The 18627-nt window shown below is 42.0% G+C and overlaps 1 protein-coding gene and 1 long non-coding RNA gene across 12 annotated transcripts in view; one reads left to right on the forward strand and one right to left on the reverse strand.

Annotated features, from left to right (window-relative positions):
• Positions 1–18627, reverse strand: part of LOC133162487 (uncharacterized) — an 88392-nt gene that overhangs the window by 20987 nt on the left and 48778 nt on the right. For 7 of the 11 annotated variants that reach the window (XR_009716231.1, XR_009716238.1, XR_009716240.1 and 4 more), the window contains 4 exons: positions 8743–8851; positions 8553–8652; positions 7776–7880; positions 6313–6475 (listed from right to left, as the gene is read on the reverse strand). This is a non-coding gene — a long non-coding RNA (uncharacterized LOC133162487). The remainder of the gene's footprint in view (positions 1–6312; positions 6476–7775; positions 7881–8552; positions 8653–8742; positions 8852–18627) is intronic. The other 4 variants (XR_009716239.1, XR_009716233.1, XR_009716235.1 and 1 more) reach the window with 2 other exon arrangements.
• LOC133162486 (metabotropic glutamate receptor 4-like) overlaps positions 1–18627 on the forward strand; it is an 88145-nt gene that overhangs the window by 14868 nt on the left and 54650 nt on the right. Inside the window, exon 2 of the mRNA XM_061291697.1 lies at positions 2461–3423. Coding sequence (XP_061147681.1) covers positions 2887–3423 — 537 coding nt within the window. The 5' untranslated portion in view covers positions 2461–2886. The remainder of the gene's footprint in view (positions 1–2460; positions 3424–18627) is intronic.

Here is an 18627-nt window from a genome sequence, read left to right on the forward strand (position 1 = left end):
TCATGCGTGTCACGACCAACACGACTTTCTGCTTTGATTAAAATGGCTCCGACGGGTGGTGGTCGTGGGTGCTGTGATTTATTCTGATTTATTTATTTTACGCAGAATTAAAATACGCCCTGGCTAAGTCGCAACCGCATCGACGACAACAATAAAAGCCCGAGGCGTGATCTTCCCAGGTATTAAATCTCCTTTTAGGGCTATGAACATGCTGACGTGGGAAATTTGCAACGTTGCAGAAGAGTTACTTTGCGGACACTTTCTTGGCAGCAAGACCTCACGCAGTCGTTAGGGAGAGATGCTAGCATGCCAGAAGGTACATTTACACAATTTAGTTTTTTCGTTTGTTATCATTAGTTTATTATTATTATTATTATTTTTTCAGTAAATCTGGGGCCAAATTTGACATAGAGAGAGGAAAGCTGGGCAAATTTGTCTCCATCGACTGTATGTGTGTGTTTGTAAAAATGGTAGTGGACTTTTCACCTCCCATCCAAAAATGTTCTTCTTCATCCACTTGTCTACACAGCCGGTGGCAGTGAAAGGGCACATGGAGTGAATCACCTGTGAAAAATGACTTGTCCTCACTCTGCGGTGAGATAGCCGGGTGTATCCACGGGACCTTGTCACTTCCCATGTGCTCTCAATGAATCTCAGCCGCTTGCCGATCCAAGCCTTGCCTTAACCCGTTGGCCGCAGCAAAACAAGGGCCTGAGCATTGACTTGGTGCAGGGAGATTGCTCCCTTCAGAGCCCATTATGGCTTTAGCTGATAAGTGCTAACAACACAGCTCCCATTTCAATAGTTGAGTGTCTGCAATTTAATGACGAGAGCAAATGCGTGTGTGTGTATTTGACGTGTTCTTAAAATCGTAAAAGGATGAGGCTATGCTTCTGACGCATCTCACTGACAATGCCATGTTTTTTTTCCATTTTTGTCTTATTTTCATTTGGTCTCTTTTGCTTCAATTTTTCATACAGCCACATAAATTCACTCATGCTTTCATTAAGTCATGTAGAAATATCCCAATGTTTTTATCATGGGTACAAAACAGCTCTTTCTAATTGCACTGAAACCCAATGAGCAAACTCTCATAAGAGCTGCTGTAGGTTACAGCTCACGCCCAAACTCTCACACAGAGACTGGCTGACATCACATGCTACCTTACCAGGGCTCATACGACTCTATGCTTACACTCTACTAAGGATCCATGACCCCGAGTAGTAAAACACAATCTAAAAGAAACAAAATACAAAATAATGACAATGACAAATAACATAAAAGAGACCAAGATTTTCCCAGTGTTCAATGTCCAACATACTGTAGACATTCTGTAGATAAAAGAAGCATATTTTTTATGTTTGTGTTCAATGCATATGGGAACTATTAAAAAAAAAAAAAAAAAAGTTTATACTTTGTGTATTTCACCCATTTTCACCGTCAGCCTGTGGGTCTTGACTGACTACTAAAGTAACATGAATTGTATTGTCTTCCCCAATGAACCCAATCATGTTTGTGCGGGATTTTCAAAAGCATAATAATAATAATTCATTCAATTTGTATAGCGCTTTTCAAAAACCCAAAGACGCTTATAAAGAACAGACGCCAAGTCAGGGGTCACGTCTCAGTTCAGAAAAGCTGCCCACAGGCTTCTCGCAAACAACAACGCTTTGTTAACACGCTGCTGTGTTCATGATTACTCAGAACCAAGAGTCTTCTTGTTAAACGCAGCAAGTCTATTAAATCGGACAATTCCCTTTCAATATTAAAGTCCCTTTTCATTGCTAATAGCGCCATTTCCATTTCCGACTGTTTGCTTTTCCCCGCGAGGCCTCCTCGCACACGCTGTACGTGCTTCTGAGACCTACGGGTGACTTCCATTATAAATGTAGTAATTGATTATGCCAGCCGTAGTGCGCGGACACACCAAGGTAATGTTAAAATGGTCCATTTGGTACGATGAGAGATTACGCCAACGTTCGACCCACTTTTACAGCTTTAATGATTTCCTATGTGGTAGGTAGATGCATGCAACATCGAGCGAATCAAAAAAAAAAAGTAGTCACTAGTAGTGCCAAACGATACTACTAGTGACTACTTTTTTTTTTTTTTATTATTCACGAATAATTATAAACAAAAATTTAATGAAATACAGTCTTTGGACTGTCCATAAAACGCGAGTGTCCATATCGAGCACAGGCAATACATTTAGAAAACATTAATGTTTTTTTTACTTTTGACAAGGCTGACAAGTGAAAAGCAAGTACGTGGGATGTGAGCAGAAACCTTGAGCGAGATAGCTCAGTCCCAATTCAGAAAACGCCATTGCCTGTAATACCACGGATACAAGGTTACATGTAAAAAAAAAAAAAAGTATTGAAAAGCCAACACAAATCCCTTTGCTTTGTTTTCTTTTCCCTGCCTGACCTCACCACTTCTTTCTTTCTTTTCATCTTGTAGGAATTCAGTGTGGACCCAAGCAGGCTCACGGGGTTTGCCACATAACCCATCCCTGCCCAGGGGTCAGTGAAGATCAAAACTGGCTATTGCAGCAGACGCCGTAGAGATTCCGGAGAGTAGACGAGGGAATTGAAGGAGGTTATTTTCCACCGTTTGCTCTTCCCAATGTCCAGAGCAGGATCTCCATAGACGAGTCCATTTGGACGAATGAGCGAGGGAGTGGAGTGGACGTGAGGAGAGCAGGATTACAGCTCTGCAAAAGAGCCAGACTCATATTGGACATTAAGTGACCGCGTGAGAGAAGACATGAGAGGAAGCCTTTCTTGTGCCAGCTGCTTGGAGAGCAATTAACCCTCTGGCCAGCGCAAGCGACTACCTGGCTTCCATTTCCTCGATTGCGGCAGTTTGCTCGTACCGACTACGGTCATGTTTCAACCACCGCCTTGCAGACCGGACCGGATCGGCTGCCAGCGACACGGCGTGGTTCTACTCCTGCTGCTCCTCGACAGCTCTTTCAAGGCGGCGCAGGCCGCTAAACCCAAAGGCCCCGGTCACACCCACTTGAACTCCATCCGCATCGACGGGGATATCTCCTTAGGTGGGCTCTTCCCGGTCCATGCCAGGGGTCACGAGGGCAAGCCGTGCGGGGAGCTGAAGAAGGAGAAGGGGATTCATCGGTTGGAGGCCATGCTCTTTGCCTTGGACCGCATCAACAACGATAACAACCTGCTGCCAAACATTACGTTGGGCGCCCGGATCCTGGACACCTGCTCCAGGGACACGCACGCCTTAGAGCAATCGCTCACCTTCGTGCAGGCACTCATCGAGAAGGACGGGGCGGATGTCAAGTGTCTGGGTGGCGGGGCGCCTATCATCACCAAACCAGAGAGGGTGGTGGGAGTCATCGGCGCGTCGTCCAGCTCTGTCTCCATCATGGTGGCAAATATACTGAGGCTCTTCAAGGTAAGGATGGATGCCAGTACACCTGCTAGTGTTTTTGGCAGTGTTGCTATGTTGTTATGACTTTGGTTGATGTGGGTCGTTTTGATACGATCAACAGATAAAGGAAGTTTTGATCGTGATCTGGAGCCCATATAAAAAAAATGGTGAGCTGAATTTGGCCTTCTCTAAATTTCGAGTGCACAACTTCTTCATGTTTCAGGATGTTTTCCACAACTTGCTGTTCTCTAACGAGGAGTTCGACTCCAAAATTCAAAACAGGTGTTTGATCTATTTACAGTGGCATCTACTAAGCCTCTCTGTGAGTCTTCCAGTGTCTGTTTCAGCTGATGAGACTTTCAAAGCTACGTGGCCACTTCCCTCTGAGAACATCCAGTTTGAAGCAACTTTGTCAACGCAGAATTTGGTTTCAGATTTCATTGAACAAAGACACACAGTGCCTCTCAGGTTTTGACGATGATGTAGCTTCGGTAGAAAGCAAACACGTCTTTATTCATTTTCAAAATACAATTGGAACGTTCTTAGAATTGAGAATTCTAGCGTTGATCTCGCTCATATTGTTTCTCTTTTGACTCCTCTCGCTGTCCATTCTTGGCACACTTGTCCTGCAGTGTTGATTGATTCTTTTATTTATGTTTGCTCTTGATGCAAGAAATGATGATGGAAGAAAACAAGAGAAACACTGACCGGCTATGTGCTGCAACACAGTGGACACATTCATAACTTTAGAAGGCCAAAGTGACTGTGGGATATCTTGGTAAATCTTATCACTGACTTTGCCCAAAAGGAGTTGCTGACTAATCAGTGAGAGGTATTGCCTGTCACAGTAGCCAAGCGCTTAATATGTTACTGCTGGGTTCCATTGCCACCCGCTTCGATGTGCTCATGCAATAGGAAAAACATGGGATGGATGCACTTCTGATATTTCTTTTGTTCCTTAAAAACAAGCTGCCATATACATTAAGCAGGATTGTGTATAAAAAGGTCGATCACTTGTAATGTCGGCAAGTGGTATGAGCAGTTATGAAAATGAAACTGCAGCTATTGTGAAACATTTAAGGTACTCCGTGTTCCAGAAGAAGCTTTGCTGCAGTTGGCGTAGAATTTCTTGACTTAGTGAAAGGTCAAAGGAAATTTACAGTCTGTAGTACATAGGAATTCAGAGGTAGTAGCAGAATAACAGATTACAGTTATCGATGGACTTGCATGAGGTAGTATCAGAATAACAGATTACAGTTATCTTCTGGAAACGGAGCAATGGACTTCCATTTTTGTATGATTGTCAGCAAGCGAGTTGCCTGATGTTAGGTGTATAATGAAATATATTTATTCAGATTTTCATCAGTGAACATTTGGTATGGTACAGCAGTGAGAGACGGACGCATGATATTAAACTTGCCTAACACTGTGTTGATATTGCAATTTTCTAAAAATGCATTTATTTTATCTGATCGAATGCTTCTTCTTTTTTTGTAGAATGTAGCCATTTCATTTTTAGCATATCAGTACGTCCCTAGCTACAATTAATCATGAGCAGCCAAGTTTGAATTTTTATAGGCCTCTTTGTTGCTTGTAATTATACGACGTGTCAAAGTAATGACTGCGATAATTGAAACAAAAGTTTATTTTTCTCCTCAGACTTCAAAAGCAAGTGTCAGCAAGTGCCATCGTTTTTGTTGTCTTCTAGCGTTACTCTCGTCAAGACAAATGATAAAACGTCGTTAGAGTTGACTCTACGAGGGGTTTTCCTTTCTTTTCATCGAGCCTTCTTTTATGACAAATAAGATGCTGATTTAATTTTTGTCTCATTGTGCGGGTTCATGAGGCTTGTGAGTGGCATGCTGCATACGTGAAATAAAACCTGCATACATGATTGGTAGTTAGTGGTAACTGTAAAAGCCATGTTACTTTTTTCAGTCTCTGTATTTCTACTTACGAGTGCGAGTACTTTTGTCACCTCTGGGTATGCTAAATCCAAATAACGGCAATCCTGCCATGGACTGGTGGCTTGTTTGCACTCATTGAACGTGCAAAAAAAAAGTCCCACATTTCCCAAAAGTCAACTTAGACGTTGGTCAAACCAATCATCACTTTTTAATCCCCCCCTCACCCATAAACTCTCGCTGAGGGAAATCATAGCAAGTATGCTGATTGCTCAATAAAATTGGCTGAATGATCATGAGGTGCAGCACAAGCCGGCGAGTTTTTATGACCACAACAAGCTCAGCGTGTACCAAACCACCGGCAAGTTTCATTTGATGATATATATCCTTTCATGAACTCAACTTCATTCATTTTAAATTTATTTTATTAACTTAACTAACTGAATTAACTTTAATGCAAATCTTAGACTTTGGGGTCTTTTTTCATGCCCTTCTAGCTCATCATTTTGGCTGGAGTCTAAAAAAGTAGCATCTAAACTGTTATATCATTATTGGGGTATTTCGACATGGGCATGTCAGACATGTTACTAAGTCCTGCTTTTAATCGTGGAAGAAAAAAAACAAGTGCAACACATGGTCTTCAACAGTACATGCAGATGATGATAAATAGTCCTTTGAGTCCATCCTGCTGCTTTGTGCGCCCCCTCCCTCTGCCTTTTCTGTGCGTCATTTTCAGCGCCTGAATAACATCACACTCGCTACGTGTTCATACAGGTAATGAGCATCTTCCATTCCACTCGCTCACTCACTCGTGAAAGCACGGTACTCGTTCTCTCCTCATTAATGCGCGTTAACGGCGGCCTCGCATATTTATTTGGTATTTCTCTGATCTCGACCGTCTCCCTCTACTTAGTATTGCGGACATTAGCATTCCTCTCTACTTTGTATGTTTTCATATTTTGGAGGGTTAGAGGAATGTTGTGTTATTTCCATGGGTTTATGTACGTACCTTCCGCTTATCAGAAACATTAAGTTGAGCAAAATCCACTTGCTTTTTGGCTATGACATGATAGTGTATCCGACTGTGCGGCAGACGAACTCCCTCATGGGCAGAGAAACTCGGCGTGGAGGTAGTCGCAGAGTAAACAAGATGACAACTGCGACATCCTAATCTGTAAAACGGAGAATGACTTCTCACAGACATTTTTTCTTCAGAATTAAGCAAACAAAACATTTTCTTGATAATAATCACACATTTTAAGGATGCGCAGACAGTAAAACCATTTTTCATACAGAATTTTTAAACTGTTAGATACTGCTAGTCTGCTCATCAAACTTCATTCATTGCAGCTCTGCTTAACCCTCACTTTAACATGATAGCAGGGCTGTCATACATGCACGTTATGGTTTCAGACCTGAAAGTGGCCGTGGCTCATCAAGTCATATCACGATGACACGGGAGCGCTATGTCATTGAGCCCCACTATGACATAACAGTGGCAGAAATAAAATAAATACATCAACCTAAGAGCCGCTTGGTTGTTGGATTTTACACTTGAGGCTCGGTCGGGCACTCAGCGATTCGTATACAGGCACTTAAAAAGTCCGTTTTTACAAAACATGTCCTATTTAATACCAGCAAGCAGTACGGCTGGCTTCAGTCGAGTGGTCAACACAGAATTAGAGAGCAAGCATGACAGAAGGAATGGGAGAAGCAGAGAAAGAGGGAGCGGCAGGGAGGCGGCGAGTGAGAATGCGAGAAAGATAACAAGAGGGAGAGAGAACAGTGTGAATACGATGTAAAGCAGGTTTGTCACCCGTATGGATTAAGCAGTAAAGTCTTAATGGTGAGTGCAATGTGGTCATTTAGGTCAGGTCACAAGTTAGGACATTCCCGCGACACACACAGACGCGTGCGAATACTCCAGTTGCTTGCTTCCGCCGGACTTCCCGATGGCCCGCAAGGAGCTCGCTCATCAAATTCCGACACCATTTGCCACATGAGCTCTCATGCAAAGACAAGAAGTGTGGGGACTTAAACGTGTGTGCTTAAAATGGCAGGACACCAAATGTGCCAGAGCACACCGACGAGACCCGCCGGACACGGTCCGTGTGCCGGCCAAGCGCTCCCCTGCCAACAATTTTGCACGGCATGCCTCTTAAAGGCAGCAGTGTCAGCAGCCAGGCAGCGCAGGTTCACAGAGCGGTTTTTGAGCAACTACACGACCCCGCTGGGCCAACGGGGAGTCCGGCTTTTGTTTTTAACAATGCTCCTAAAGTAGCTTCTACCTGCAGTAGTGCAGGAGAGCACTGTGTGTATGTGGTACTAGAAAACATCACCAAAGACCCGCCAAATATTCCCAGCCACTCTTTGACAGCTTCATCGAATGATCCAATTTACGATAAATTAGCAAACCTTAATCTGCTCAATCTGTCCTGTGCATTCATCCAAACTCAACGAAACTCGGTTTACCATGATGGTCGAGGTTTCGGAAGCCATGCAGGATGCAGATGATTCTGGATGATTGGCTTTCAGTTGGGCGGCCGTGGCTCGAAAAGGGCTCTGGATCCTTGCTCTCTGCAGAGAAAATTGGCACAATATGTCAGGAGTTATTCTTTCAGTTTGACCCATTTTGATGTAACGGTCAGGCACATGTGCAAAACAGCTGGCCATAAAGTCAAACTTTCATTGCTTTGCCTAGGTAGGACATTTTGATTTTCTGTGAATAACAGACTCAAAAGAGTGTTCACTGTCCTTGTGCTATTTTTCCGCCATATCTGTGGCCCTAATACTCCTTGGCCGTCTTGAAATAGCAGACCCTGAGGCCTCAGTGAAATAAGAGCAATTGAGAGGAAGAAGCGTTGAAGAAACGCATTTAGCACGCAAGAGCGCACAAGCGTTCCACATCCCGCTCTTTTTTTTCCCCTCTCGCCGTCGACGTTCACAATGGAGACGATGATGACGCTGACCCGCGGAGCTTTTTGTTCATGCTCGTCACCGACCCGTTTTGTCCGCATTGAAAACCTCTGAGGTGTACCGAAAAGAGTTGTGACATTTTTCCGGTCTCCCCATCAACAGCGTCTCGAGGCACAAAGGTCAGCATTAAAAAAAAAAATACAATAATTCAGATTTTTTTTTCTTCCTTCCTTCTTTCCTTCCATTCTGATTTGAACTCCAACAAAAGTGACCGCGCTTGGACGCCTGTGAAGAGACCAACAAGGATTCATTCAATCATGTGCGACTTCTCACAAGTGTGGCGTGCAGACGATATGCCTCAACATGCTTTGTTTGTTTGTACCACCTCTGGCGTTGATCAGGTCACACGGAAGGAGTGTTAAATGCCGCAACTCTGTAGGGACAAAGAAAAGGAAACAAAAGAGGGCAGATGAAGCGCAACAAAGTTCATCCCGCACCTCAAGCGCAGCCTCAAAAGTCTTACCGACGTCTTCTCACGCCAACGCAGAGTGAAGCAGCAATGTGGGACTTCAAGTGTGTCATTATCCAAAAAGGGGCTCATGTCGTTCTTGTATTTAATAGTAGACATACTCCTAAGGGATTGGATTTCTTTTAATTGTATAGCAGACCCACACTATGCCCGAGGTCATAATGATGTATTAATATGTATATGAATACATTTATACACAGACTGCATATCAAGGCAGAAATGAATACCGTTCAGAGGAACATATCGTGATATTACAGGGGAAAAAATAATCTCAAGATATTAAAGTGACAATAAAATCTTAATTTTACAAAGACATTTTAAGAAAAGAAAAAAATAAATCATTGAAAGAGGCTGTAATGATATTCAATGTTAAAACAGCTATTTCAATTTTGAATGTGTCATTTTAGTTGCTGCAGCCTGTTGAAATATTTTTTCCGCACTAATTGTGCTGACTTACTCGACTTGTGCAAGGAAGGGCCATTCCTGTTCTTAATTGCACTTGCAACAGCTTGTTACGTGATCAAGCTCAAATTATTTTTCAATGTAAGTAACGATAAGACGATTTAATTAGCCTTGAATAAAATTAATGACTCACAATAAAACAACAACTGAATATAAATATAATCTTGGATGTACATTTTTCCTTTCAGGATGTTGGCGAAAAGGATTTAAGCGTATTATTATCATTGATTCATTATTCTGCTTGTGTTATTTTGTTGGCAGATGAGTGTGTTGATTCACGCATTGGTGACCCATTTGTGTGAAAAAGATACATTGTGACAACACCCCAGGCCACGGGACAGACACTCTGTGCAAACAACTGAAAGAACATGTGACACATACTATATACATATGGCCTTGAGGAATTTCATTCACATACATATCCGAGAAAGGGAAAGAAATGGAATTTTACAAGTCATTTTAATAGCTTTGAATGTAGGTGTGAATGTGAGCGCAAACCGTCCTGCGATTGGTTAGCAAGCAGTTCAGGGTGCACTGCAAGGACTGCTGCCCTCATGAGGATTAGCGATCAATAAATACAAGATTGAAGATATAATAATGCTGAGATTGCCTTTTCCGAAAAATGCTCGTTTGATGACAGTCCTACTTTGTGATTCTGCACGCAAGTCAAACATCAACTTTTGTTTTTCTATCTGCAAACTTGACAAATGTCCATCGCCAATCCAAACGCAGACCTTCTACCATCTGTTGCTGTTCTTCACACGCCAGACGCCAGTGTGAGTGTGTGTGTGTGTGGGAGGGTGTCTTTGCCCACATATGCCCAAGTGTGTTTTCTTCAGTTTGTTGATTTAATTTGTTTTATTTGTGGGTAATTGAAATGTCGTGATCCACATGTAACATAACCAAATATTACCAAAGTAAACATAGTGTAGCTCCCAATAGCTGGATAATAAAGTGGCAATCAAGCACTCTTGCCGTCATATTGTAGTCAAGTGAAAAATTGTTTCAATTTCAGTGATCTTACAATAGATTTTGTCTTATTGCTACCAAACTACACAAACTAAACTCACTCCAAAACTCAGCCTCTGACCCCCAAAAAAATCTCAAAAACATATGGCTTAATACATGCAGTGCAGTCTTATTTAGTTTTTAATAAATAATTTTTTGAACTGACTATCAATACTCTTTAAATAGTCCAAATTAAAGTTTTGTGTCATAATGCAAAGCAGCATGTGCGGGAATGTACACGCGACTACGACTTGGTTTTCCCGATGAATTGCTCGGATAATAGAGTCCAAAAAGATTGGTTTCTGCTTTTCATACACCGAGGGTATCCTATAACCCTATAATGCAAATTTACCTTCTTCTCACTCTGTTACCTTTTGGTTGACTAATTAAATATTCGGCCAAGGTTCTCAAGTCACTTTTGACAGCCGCCAGTTGGCGCTGACCTTCTGTGATTGTCAGTTTGACACCGAGCTCGACAAAGGCCAGACAAACACTCCGTGCCTGTGTTTGTTTTACGTCCAACTATAGCAGCAATACCAACGTGCGGGTGCTCGCTGGTCTTTCAGTGGTGTCGACTGGTGAAAAGGCCACCAGACTAGGTGCAAATTGCAAAATTTGTCATCGCACCGCACTCCTCCTACCGTCTAATTCGGGACAGTCTCCGGTGAGGCATGTGAGCAAGCATTAGGCACACGTCTAGCTCCCGTAGACAAACGCCTCTGGCAGAGATGCTGCGCAGTGCGGATACAAGCCAAGCCTGTCCAGACATAGACAGTGACACTCACTTGTTTTCCGGCCCGGTGTGGCTTCTTATACGACTGAGGTGAAGTATCCAGAAAAGAAGCGTAGTCAAAATGGCAGCGTGATTTCTTTATATGGTTGTGACTCGGCCATCAAAAAATGGCCTGCAGACTCAAGCTCATTCACACATGAAACTATGTCATTATGTCCACCGCCGTGGGTCAAAGAACGGGTCGGCGGTTTGAAACTACACACAGCTTTCTTGTGTTGTGTTCACTAACCATTTGGGAACACTTAAAAAAAAAAACTCTCGGTACGAAATGAGTCAGCGACCTCGAAAATGGACTTGAGCTCTCCCGGCCGGCCTCGACAAAGGAATTTGGCCGTGTTTATTGTGAGCACGGCAGCACATACGCAACTATTGTTAAAATCAAAGTCAACTTACAAATAGACAAAACCTCCAGCAGAACATTTTTTCAGTTCAGTTTGCCATTTTGGTCCGACTCAGACAGTTTGGTCCGAATTCCAGGGCTCGTAGTTCGATGAACTACTACAAGGAAATTTGCTTAAAAATCATCTGAAAAACGTTCAATGTGAAACGTTTGTAGTGGGTACACCACAAAGGTGTTTTCTAAAATAATATATTAATCGTCTTTCTAAGAAGCTGACTGAACCGTGACTCACCAAAGTGGCTACAGCTGTCGTCTTTGAACACAATCTTAGTTTGAAAGGTTTTTCTAGCCGTCTTCCGTCTCAAGCGTCGCATCTTCTGCTGCCAAGCTGTCACTTTGAGAGAGAGAAAACAAACGCTACTCGTGCTCCAACAGACAAAATGGTGAATTGGATCCACTGGTGACAGCTCGTCTCGGTTTGACTAAACAGTGAATGCTGCTTTAATTAAAAGTTGACCCAAAAAAAAGATTCTAAAACTTACTAATGGGTGGTTCAGTGGTTTGCGTGTTTCCTTCACAGTCCCGAGGTTCGGTGTTCAACTGCATCTTTCAAAATGTCCATATTATATGCATCTAAGGGTCATAGAAGATGGAGAATGTTTGTCTATCCGTGCCCTGCGATTGGTCGGTGACCAGTCCATGGTGTACCCTGCTTCTCTCTCCAAAATTCAGTTGATCTAAGGTTACGAGTATTGGAACGATGAAGCTCTTTTCTTGACTGCGTACAAAGAAGGACTATTGTGTCTCTGCGACATGTTAATTGAACGGCGCGTGAAGTAGAGAGTGTCGGAGGTGTTCTTGTTCCCGCTTTTGGCACACTGTCAAGCACGGAAAGAGCAACGCCACCAAGCTGACGACGCTTCGACAAGCGTGAAAAAGACACAACCGAGCAGGCGCTCGTCAAATGTGTACGTGTACGATAAAGAAGAAGCAGCGGTCGTTATGGAGACGAAGAAGTGGCGCCTATCTGAACAAACAAATGGCAACGATGCAGAACTAAAATGCGTCAACATCTTGTGATACGCTGGGTTTTAAACAAAATAAAAACAACTTGCTTTTGAAACCGCAGCAGATTGTGCAGACTTCATCGTCGATTGCTTCAAACGTGAACGAGGGCGAGAAAAAAAAAGATAGAGGATAAGGTAAGGATAGAGGCAGCGTGGAAGGAACAAATGAGTGACCCAGCTCCTTGGAACCTCCACATTGATGCTGTGGAGTGACCATGCTACTGGAGCACTGGGGTTGAAAGCAAAATAAAATAATGATTTGAAGAAATGCCTTGCAAGAACAGAGACAGCCTAGGCTGAGAAAATGAGGTCGCATGGATCCCTTGAACACAAACATGACATCACAAAAATTTGGAAATGCCAAAAAGGTTTTAACAGAACACTTAAATGGACTCAAATTTAACTTTGTTCACAAAAGAATTGGCCTCACCTGAAACTTGAGCTGTGGGATCACATGGCCCTTCTGCCTTTCGAGAGATAAAAGGATGACCTTTTTTGTCTTCCTCTCGCTCTCTTTCAAAACTTCTCTTCTTTCTTAAAACTTCTTGGGGCTTCAGTTCATCCTGTTCTCTTTTTTTTATCTCTATGGAATTTTCAAGGTTTTTTTTTTTCTCGGCGCGTTCTGCGGAAAGATCTCTTGCTTCCTGAAAATTTTTATTTTTGCTTTTTCTCCCTTTTTGTTGGCGCTCTCACCCTCAACTGCAGGGGAGAACTCAAATTGATTTTGTGTTTTTTGGCGATCAACCACCTGAAGCAACAAGCTCGCTGTGTCTCTATGCCTGAAGGTCAGGAAAAACACCCGTGTGGTCCTGATGAGGCTCCCAGACCACAGCGAGAACACAATAACCAATATCATTCATCATCTGAACCGCTTACTATGCAATATTAAAACCAATATTTTGGGAAGTAAGCAGTTTTCCCACTGTATCTGTGGGCAGGTACTTCAGAGAACCAGCTATTTTATTTGAAACACTTTTTAGAAATATCTTCCATTTACGTTTGTTCTAAACATTCCCGTCATGCTGAGTCATAATGCGCAGCCCCCCAAAATGCAATAAACACAAGCATGATTTCATTATTTTAAAGCCTCAATCAACAGCTGAAAATAGTCGTGTTTCAACAACATTCAATGAAAAAACAGTGAAGGTCAGATGGTGCTCCTACTTAAAAATTCACACTAATTGGAAGCAATTTTTAATGAGCTTCCGTGTCGAAGGCAGCGGTAGTTTTAGTTTTCTTTTTTTTACGCAACTTTTTTGACAAAAACGAAACGGACAAGGGAAAAGTTATAATGGCACCCAGTGAAGAAGCAACACCCTTTTTTCAGCCCTCCCGAGCCAATTAGCGTTCAAAGGATGTCGCGTTTGACATCAGGCCGTCAACAGAAAAGTCCATGCTCATGTTTCGTGTGTGCTTATGAGTCCGTTGCCCTTTAAGGATTGTTGCGGAGGGTCATGCGAGTTCATTGAAAACTCTTATGATTGCATTTATTTCCTGCATATTTTACAAACATGATTCATTTGAACCGGAAAAAGCATGAAAACTAATTATTGGTGGATATTAGGAGCCAAACATTGCATTTGGATTTTTCAAATTGCTGTCCCACAAACGTGTAGACACAATCTTCCACCTAATAATAAAGATAATATGACTGTTTATAGCTCCGTGTGAAATCGGACTTTTTAAGTACTACCATTCATTTGCAGTTTGGACATGTGAACATTTCCCTCTCAAGAAGAAATCTCAGAGTCTTCGGAAGTCTCGAATAAGACCACAGATAGTCCCTGGATTTGTTGGCACTCACTTCAAAGTTCACTACATATAGTTACAAAGTTGTTAAGTTGGCAACAGAGGGTCTGGCTTTGTGACATCGCCGGCAGAAAAGAAGATGTGAGGCACGGATGCTATCGGTGTGGAGCAGCTCCCCGAACGACGGTCAAATCAAACTTTTTCCAAATGTAGCGCTGACGGGCAGAGTCTGTTTGCTGAAGCGTAACACGGCATTGAAGTGTGTGAAATGAAGATGCAATAATTCAGTTGTCGGGCATAAAATTGGACATTATGCAAATGCGGCTGATTTGGGTTAATGAAGTTTACCTTGCATACAGACTGTATGGAGGAAGAAGCCAGATAGAAAACAATGCAATTAAGAACGCAATTAAGCACAAGTGGAATAGGAAATCATGAAAAATGTGGATGTAGACAACATTGTTAAGTGACCATATGGAAGCATCTACTAAAAAACTTGAGTTTAAACCACCCACAATAAAAGATGACACTGTGAAAGAGCATACCAACTCCATGCTAGTGAAAAAAAAAAAACAGTCTACTATTGCACACAGTGATGAAGTAGCTCTTTGGAAGAATACTCATCTCGTGATTAGTCTCTTTCAACAAACTTTAGCAATTACCTCAATGGTGTGCTTTTTTATGTGCCTTGTGTAATGTGACAATGTTATTTCACCCAAAACATGACAGTGACCATCCGCAAAGAATCAAGCAGAGGGAATTTGAGGCTTTCCTCTTGTCAGCTGCACTCAAAAATCAACGGCGCAGCTTTATGGTTGTTGGTAAAGTCGTGGAATTTTATTGCACTACAGAGGCTCCTCAATTCACAATAAATTTCCGTTCCAAGTCAGCAATGTAACCTGAATTTATATGTATTGTACTCAATGCCGTACCTGCGTTTCCACAGCTGTAAAGTCGAAATTACAGTCAATATTTCGATGAAGATACTTCTAAACCATGCATATAAAATGATCAAATGAAAAATAGTATGGCGCAAAAGTTCAATGCGTGCTAATCGTACTATCGTTAACTGAAGGACCCCTAATTGAAGATTTGGTATAAGTAAATACAGGGATGCTAGTCGTTTAGCTTTGTATGGTCCTTATATCATCCATTTAAAATACTACTTGAAAATGTATTTATGACAAAAAAAAAAACTGCGTTAGACAGAAAGTCACGTAGGATTGAAGCAAGTATAATCTTGATTTAGTGATGCTGCATACCAAAATCTATGATACCAAGGCACTTTGCTATGATTTCAATCAAAATTACCTTTAAATGAATGCGGCCATACAGGGATGCTGTTTATCACTGTCAAATTTGGTGACACCGGGCTTTAGGTTAGAATCACTGTCGTAGCTGGCCCTCATGCATCTTTCATGAAGACTACTACTTGATTTGCTTTTCTGAAGAGGCTGCTGTATGCTTTCACAGCATGTGATCTGTGGTGGAGGGGGACTGAACCACCATCCCCACTTCCAAGCGCAAAAACGGCAAAAAAGGCTGAATGGACATTCAGCAGATTCATTCAAATAAATGAACTTATTAGGAAAATTGTACAGAACTTGTACGTTCATAAAATGGATCACAAGATACAAAAGCTTCTGCGTTTTCCCTTCAGAAAAAAGCATTTACAAAGAAAGTTACAAAGAAAGTTACTTTCTTTGTAAATGCTCGATACCAGAGCTTTCTCATGTCTCCACAGCTCAGATAGGACTCCTTAGCTACCAAAACTGTGGTAGACTTGCCCCCCTCCCACTCCCCACACCAAGTTTGTGCCATTTAAGGAACCTTTGCTGTGTCAAAAGGCGGAAAAAGGCCGACTATTAAAGGCAGTGTAAAAAGGCGGTGAATGTGATACTACCTAAGATGGTGGAAAATTGCCGGTTCTGCTTCGTCCTTCTATTTTATGTCAGTGCCATTTTAAACAACAACATGGAACAAAATGCCTTTTTTTTTTACTAGCATTGTAAAAAGAGTTTGACACAAATGGTGTCGGAGCTCAGATACATCGTCAACTTCATCCATTCAAAGGCTGAAAGATGCTGGCCTTTAAAGGTACTGTGAAAGGGACTAGACACACAGAAGGGGACTTGACACACAACCTCCGAGGCCGAATATTGTCTGGTCAACTTTATCTCCTCATCTCATGTCCTAAATCTAGAACAGCCACATGGGCAAAGAGGGAAAACACAATTTTGTACAAGGATTCCAAAAGGGCTTTAGAACACTGGTGGTGTCACATCTTGACCTGACCTCTGAAAGCAGAGAAGTTGCCAGAAAAAAAATAAAAATGCAGTCTTTTATGACAGTAAAAGGGGTTTCCAACCTATTCTGTCAGAATTGCCCAGTTGACTTTATCGACCCATTCTATGTCATTTATTTAAAACAGTGACAAAGAAAATGATGGCTTTTGTTGGAAGTGTATAAATATACATTCAGAATCCACTTGTACAACTGACCTCAGCTACCTCTGTTGTCTTGTATTGATGATTTCAAAAATCAATACCATTCTGGCACAGATAGAGTACAACAGCAGAATGCAGTTCTTATCAACTCCAGCAGTTTCTAATTGTTCAAAGTAAAGTCGCACAAAAGAATCACAATGAATCTCACTGATCTTCAAAGTAGGAAGTCAGCACTGGGCCAGTGTTGAACAACAGTGGGCAAGTTAGTTCCCTTTGTCAGGACTCCAGTTTTGATCAATCGTACCGTTTTTTTTTTTTTTTTGGAGAGCTACTCATGGGCCTCAAGAGGAGCCCAGTAATGGAAGCAGGAAATTTTCAATTACCAGCAGACTCAACCTCTTGAGACATGCCTTCCGACGGTAAATACAGTAAATGAGGCGGACGAGACGACATTTGTGGCGAGCCAGGGGACAAACGTCAACGGCGTGGTGACAGTGCCAATATCAGTGAAGAGATAAGATGACAAGACAAGAGCAGAGGCGTGGTGTTATTAGGCATCGGAAATTTGCATACTTTGCCAAAGGGGAGAGAAAACAGCCAGCGGGTGCTTCTATTTAATTAGCAAGCAGGAACTGTCGGGAAGCTAATGTTTTCCTTTCTACACCAGAACATTGCAAGTTTGTGCAATCCAGGTCAAGCTAATCATGTCTGCTGCAATGCATTTGCTTCTCCTACTTTTGTGCCCAAAGGCTCCTTCTTATTAGACGCACTTTAAGTGACTCATCCCAGTCCCATTCAAAAGAAGGTCACAAAGGATGGGGAGTTACTAAAGGTGATTTGGACCACTGCGATTTAAATGCAGGTAAAAAGTCCTTCATGCTGTAAATTTGGCAGCAATACGACAACAAAATTAAGGACAGGTTTCATTTTTATGGACTCCAAGAAATGGCCAGTTACCTTAAATGGCTGCTTCAAACCCAAATGACAGACCATCTGTCTACTTTTAAGGTTCTTGAGACTTTTTTTGTATTGCGATGTGAAACAGGTTTTGAGGGCTGAATTTTTAAAGGCTCGCTCCTTACGAAAGACCCTATAGAAATGGTCAAAATGACAAAGTGACAATAATATAATCAAAGGGCTTCTGTCCCAGATGGCATCGTATTGATCACATTATCAGCGTTATCATGACTGCACATACTGATCTCCTTGGACCATCATTATTCCATATGGACAGGCCGTTGACGGGGGCAGTCGAATAGAAACTGCAAAGGGGATCGATGGCTACGCTGTGGCGGCAAGCTCTCCTTGTGGGAGTTATATTATTAGATTCCATACAATCTGCTAACCCTTTTGCTTTTGATTGATCTTTTCCATTTCAAACAGCCGGATCCCTGGATCGATGCTTCTGCCCTGTAATCAAAGAGTGAAATGGTGTTTTTGTGTGTTTGATAATAAAGAAGCCTCACTCATTGTCCGGGTTACTTCTACTAATGCTGTCTTGTCGACAAGATTTCATTTATCAGATCATACTGAACGAACAAAAAAAAGGCAATGATTTCATCGTGGCACAGTGTATTTGTAAAGATCATCTAAAAGATGATCTAGCAACCATGAATGTAATGAGATCAGAGCGAAAAGACCCTAAAATGGCTGTATCAAACCAAAATGGCGGCCATCTGTTGTGTTTCCAGTATGGCTTATTTTATAAAGGTTTACTCAGGCCAGACAAGGCTACTAAATTTTACATAGCCTGAGTGAAACTGGCTTCAAGGGCTGAAGTTTTAAAACCTTCTGGAGACAAGTTCCTTGAGTAGGACCTCCAGGCTGCACTCAGACCAGGCATATATGATTCCTCCTCAAATCTGACTTTCCACAGAGTTGTAGCAAGTGTCCCAATCGGATTATTCTGTGTTCAGGCAAGGCTGGATCAGCAAAATACATATTATAAGTAAATATTGTAGCACCAAACAATAAGTAAATATTATTTCCAGAATGTGTTCATCTGATGTCTTC

The sequence above is a fragment of the Syngnathus typhle genome, linkage group LG11 (genome assembly GCF_033458585.1).
Source record: "Syngnathus typhle isolate RoL2023-S1 ecotype Sweden linkage group LG11, RoL_Styp_1.0, whole genome shotgun sequence".
Taxonomy (NCBI): Eukaryota; Metazoa; Chordata; class Actinopteri; order Syngnathiformes; family Syngnathidae; genus Syngnathus; species Syngnathus typhle.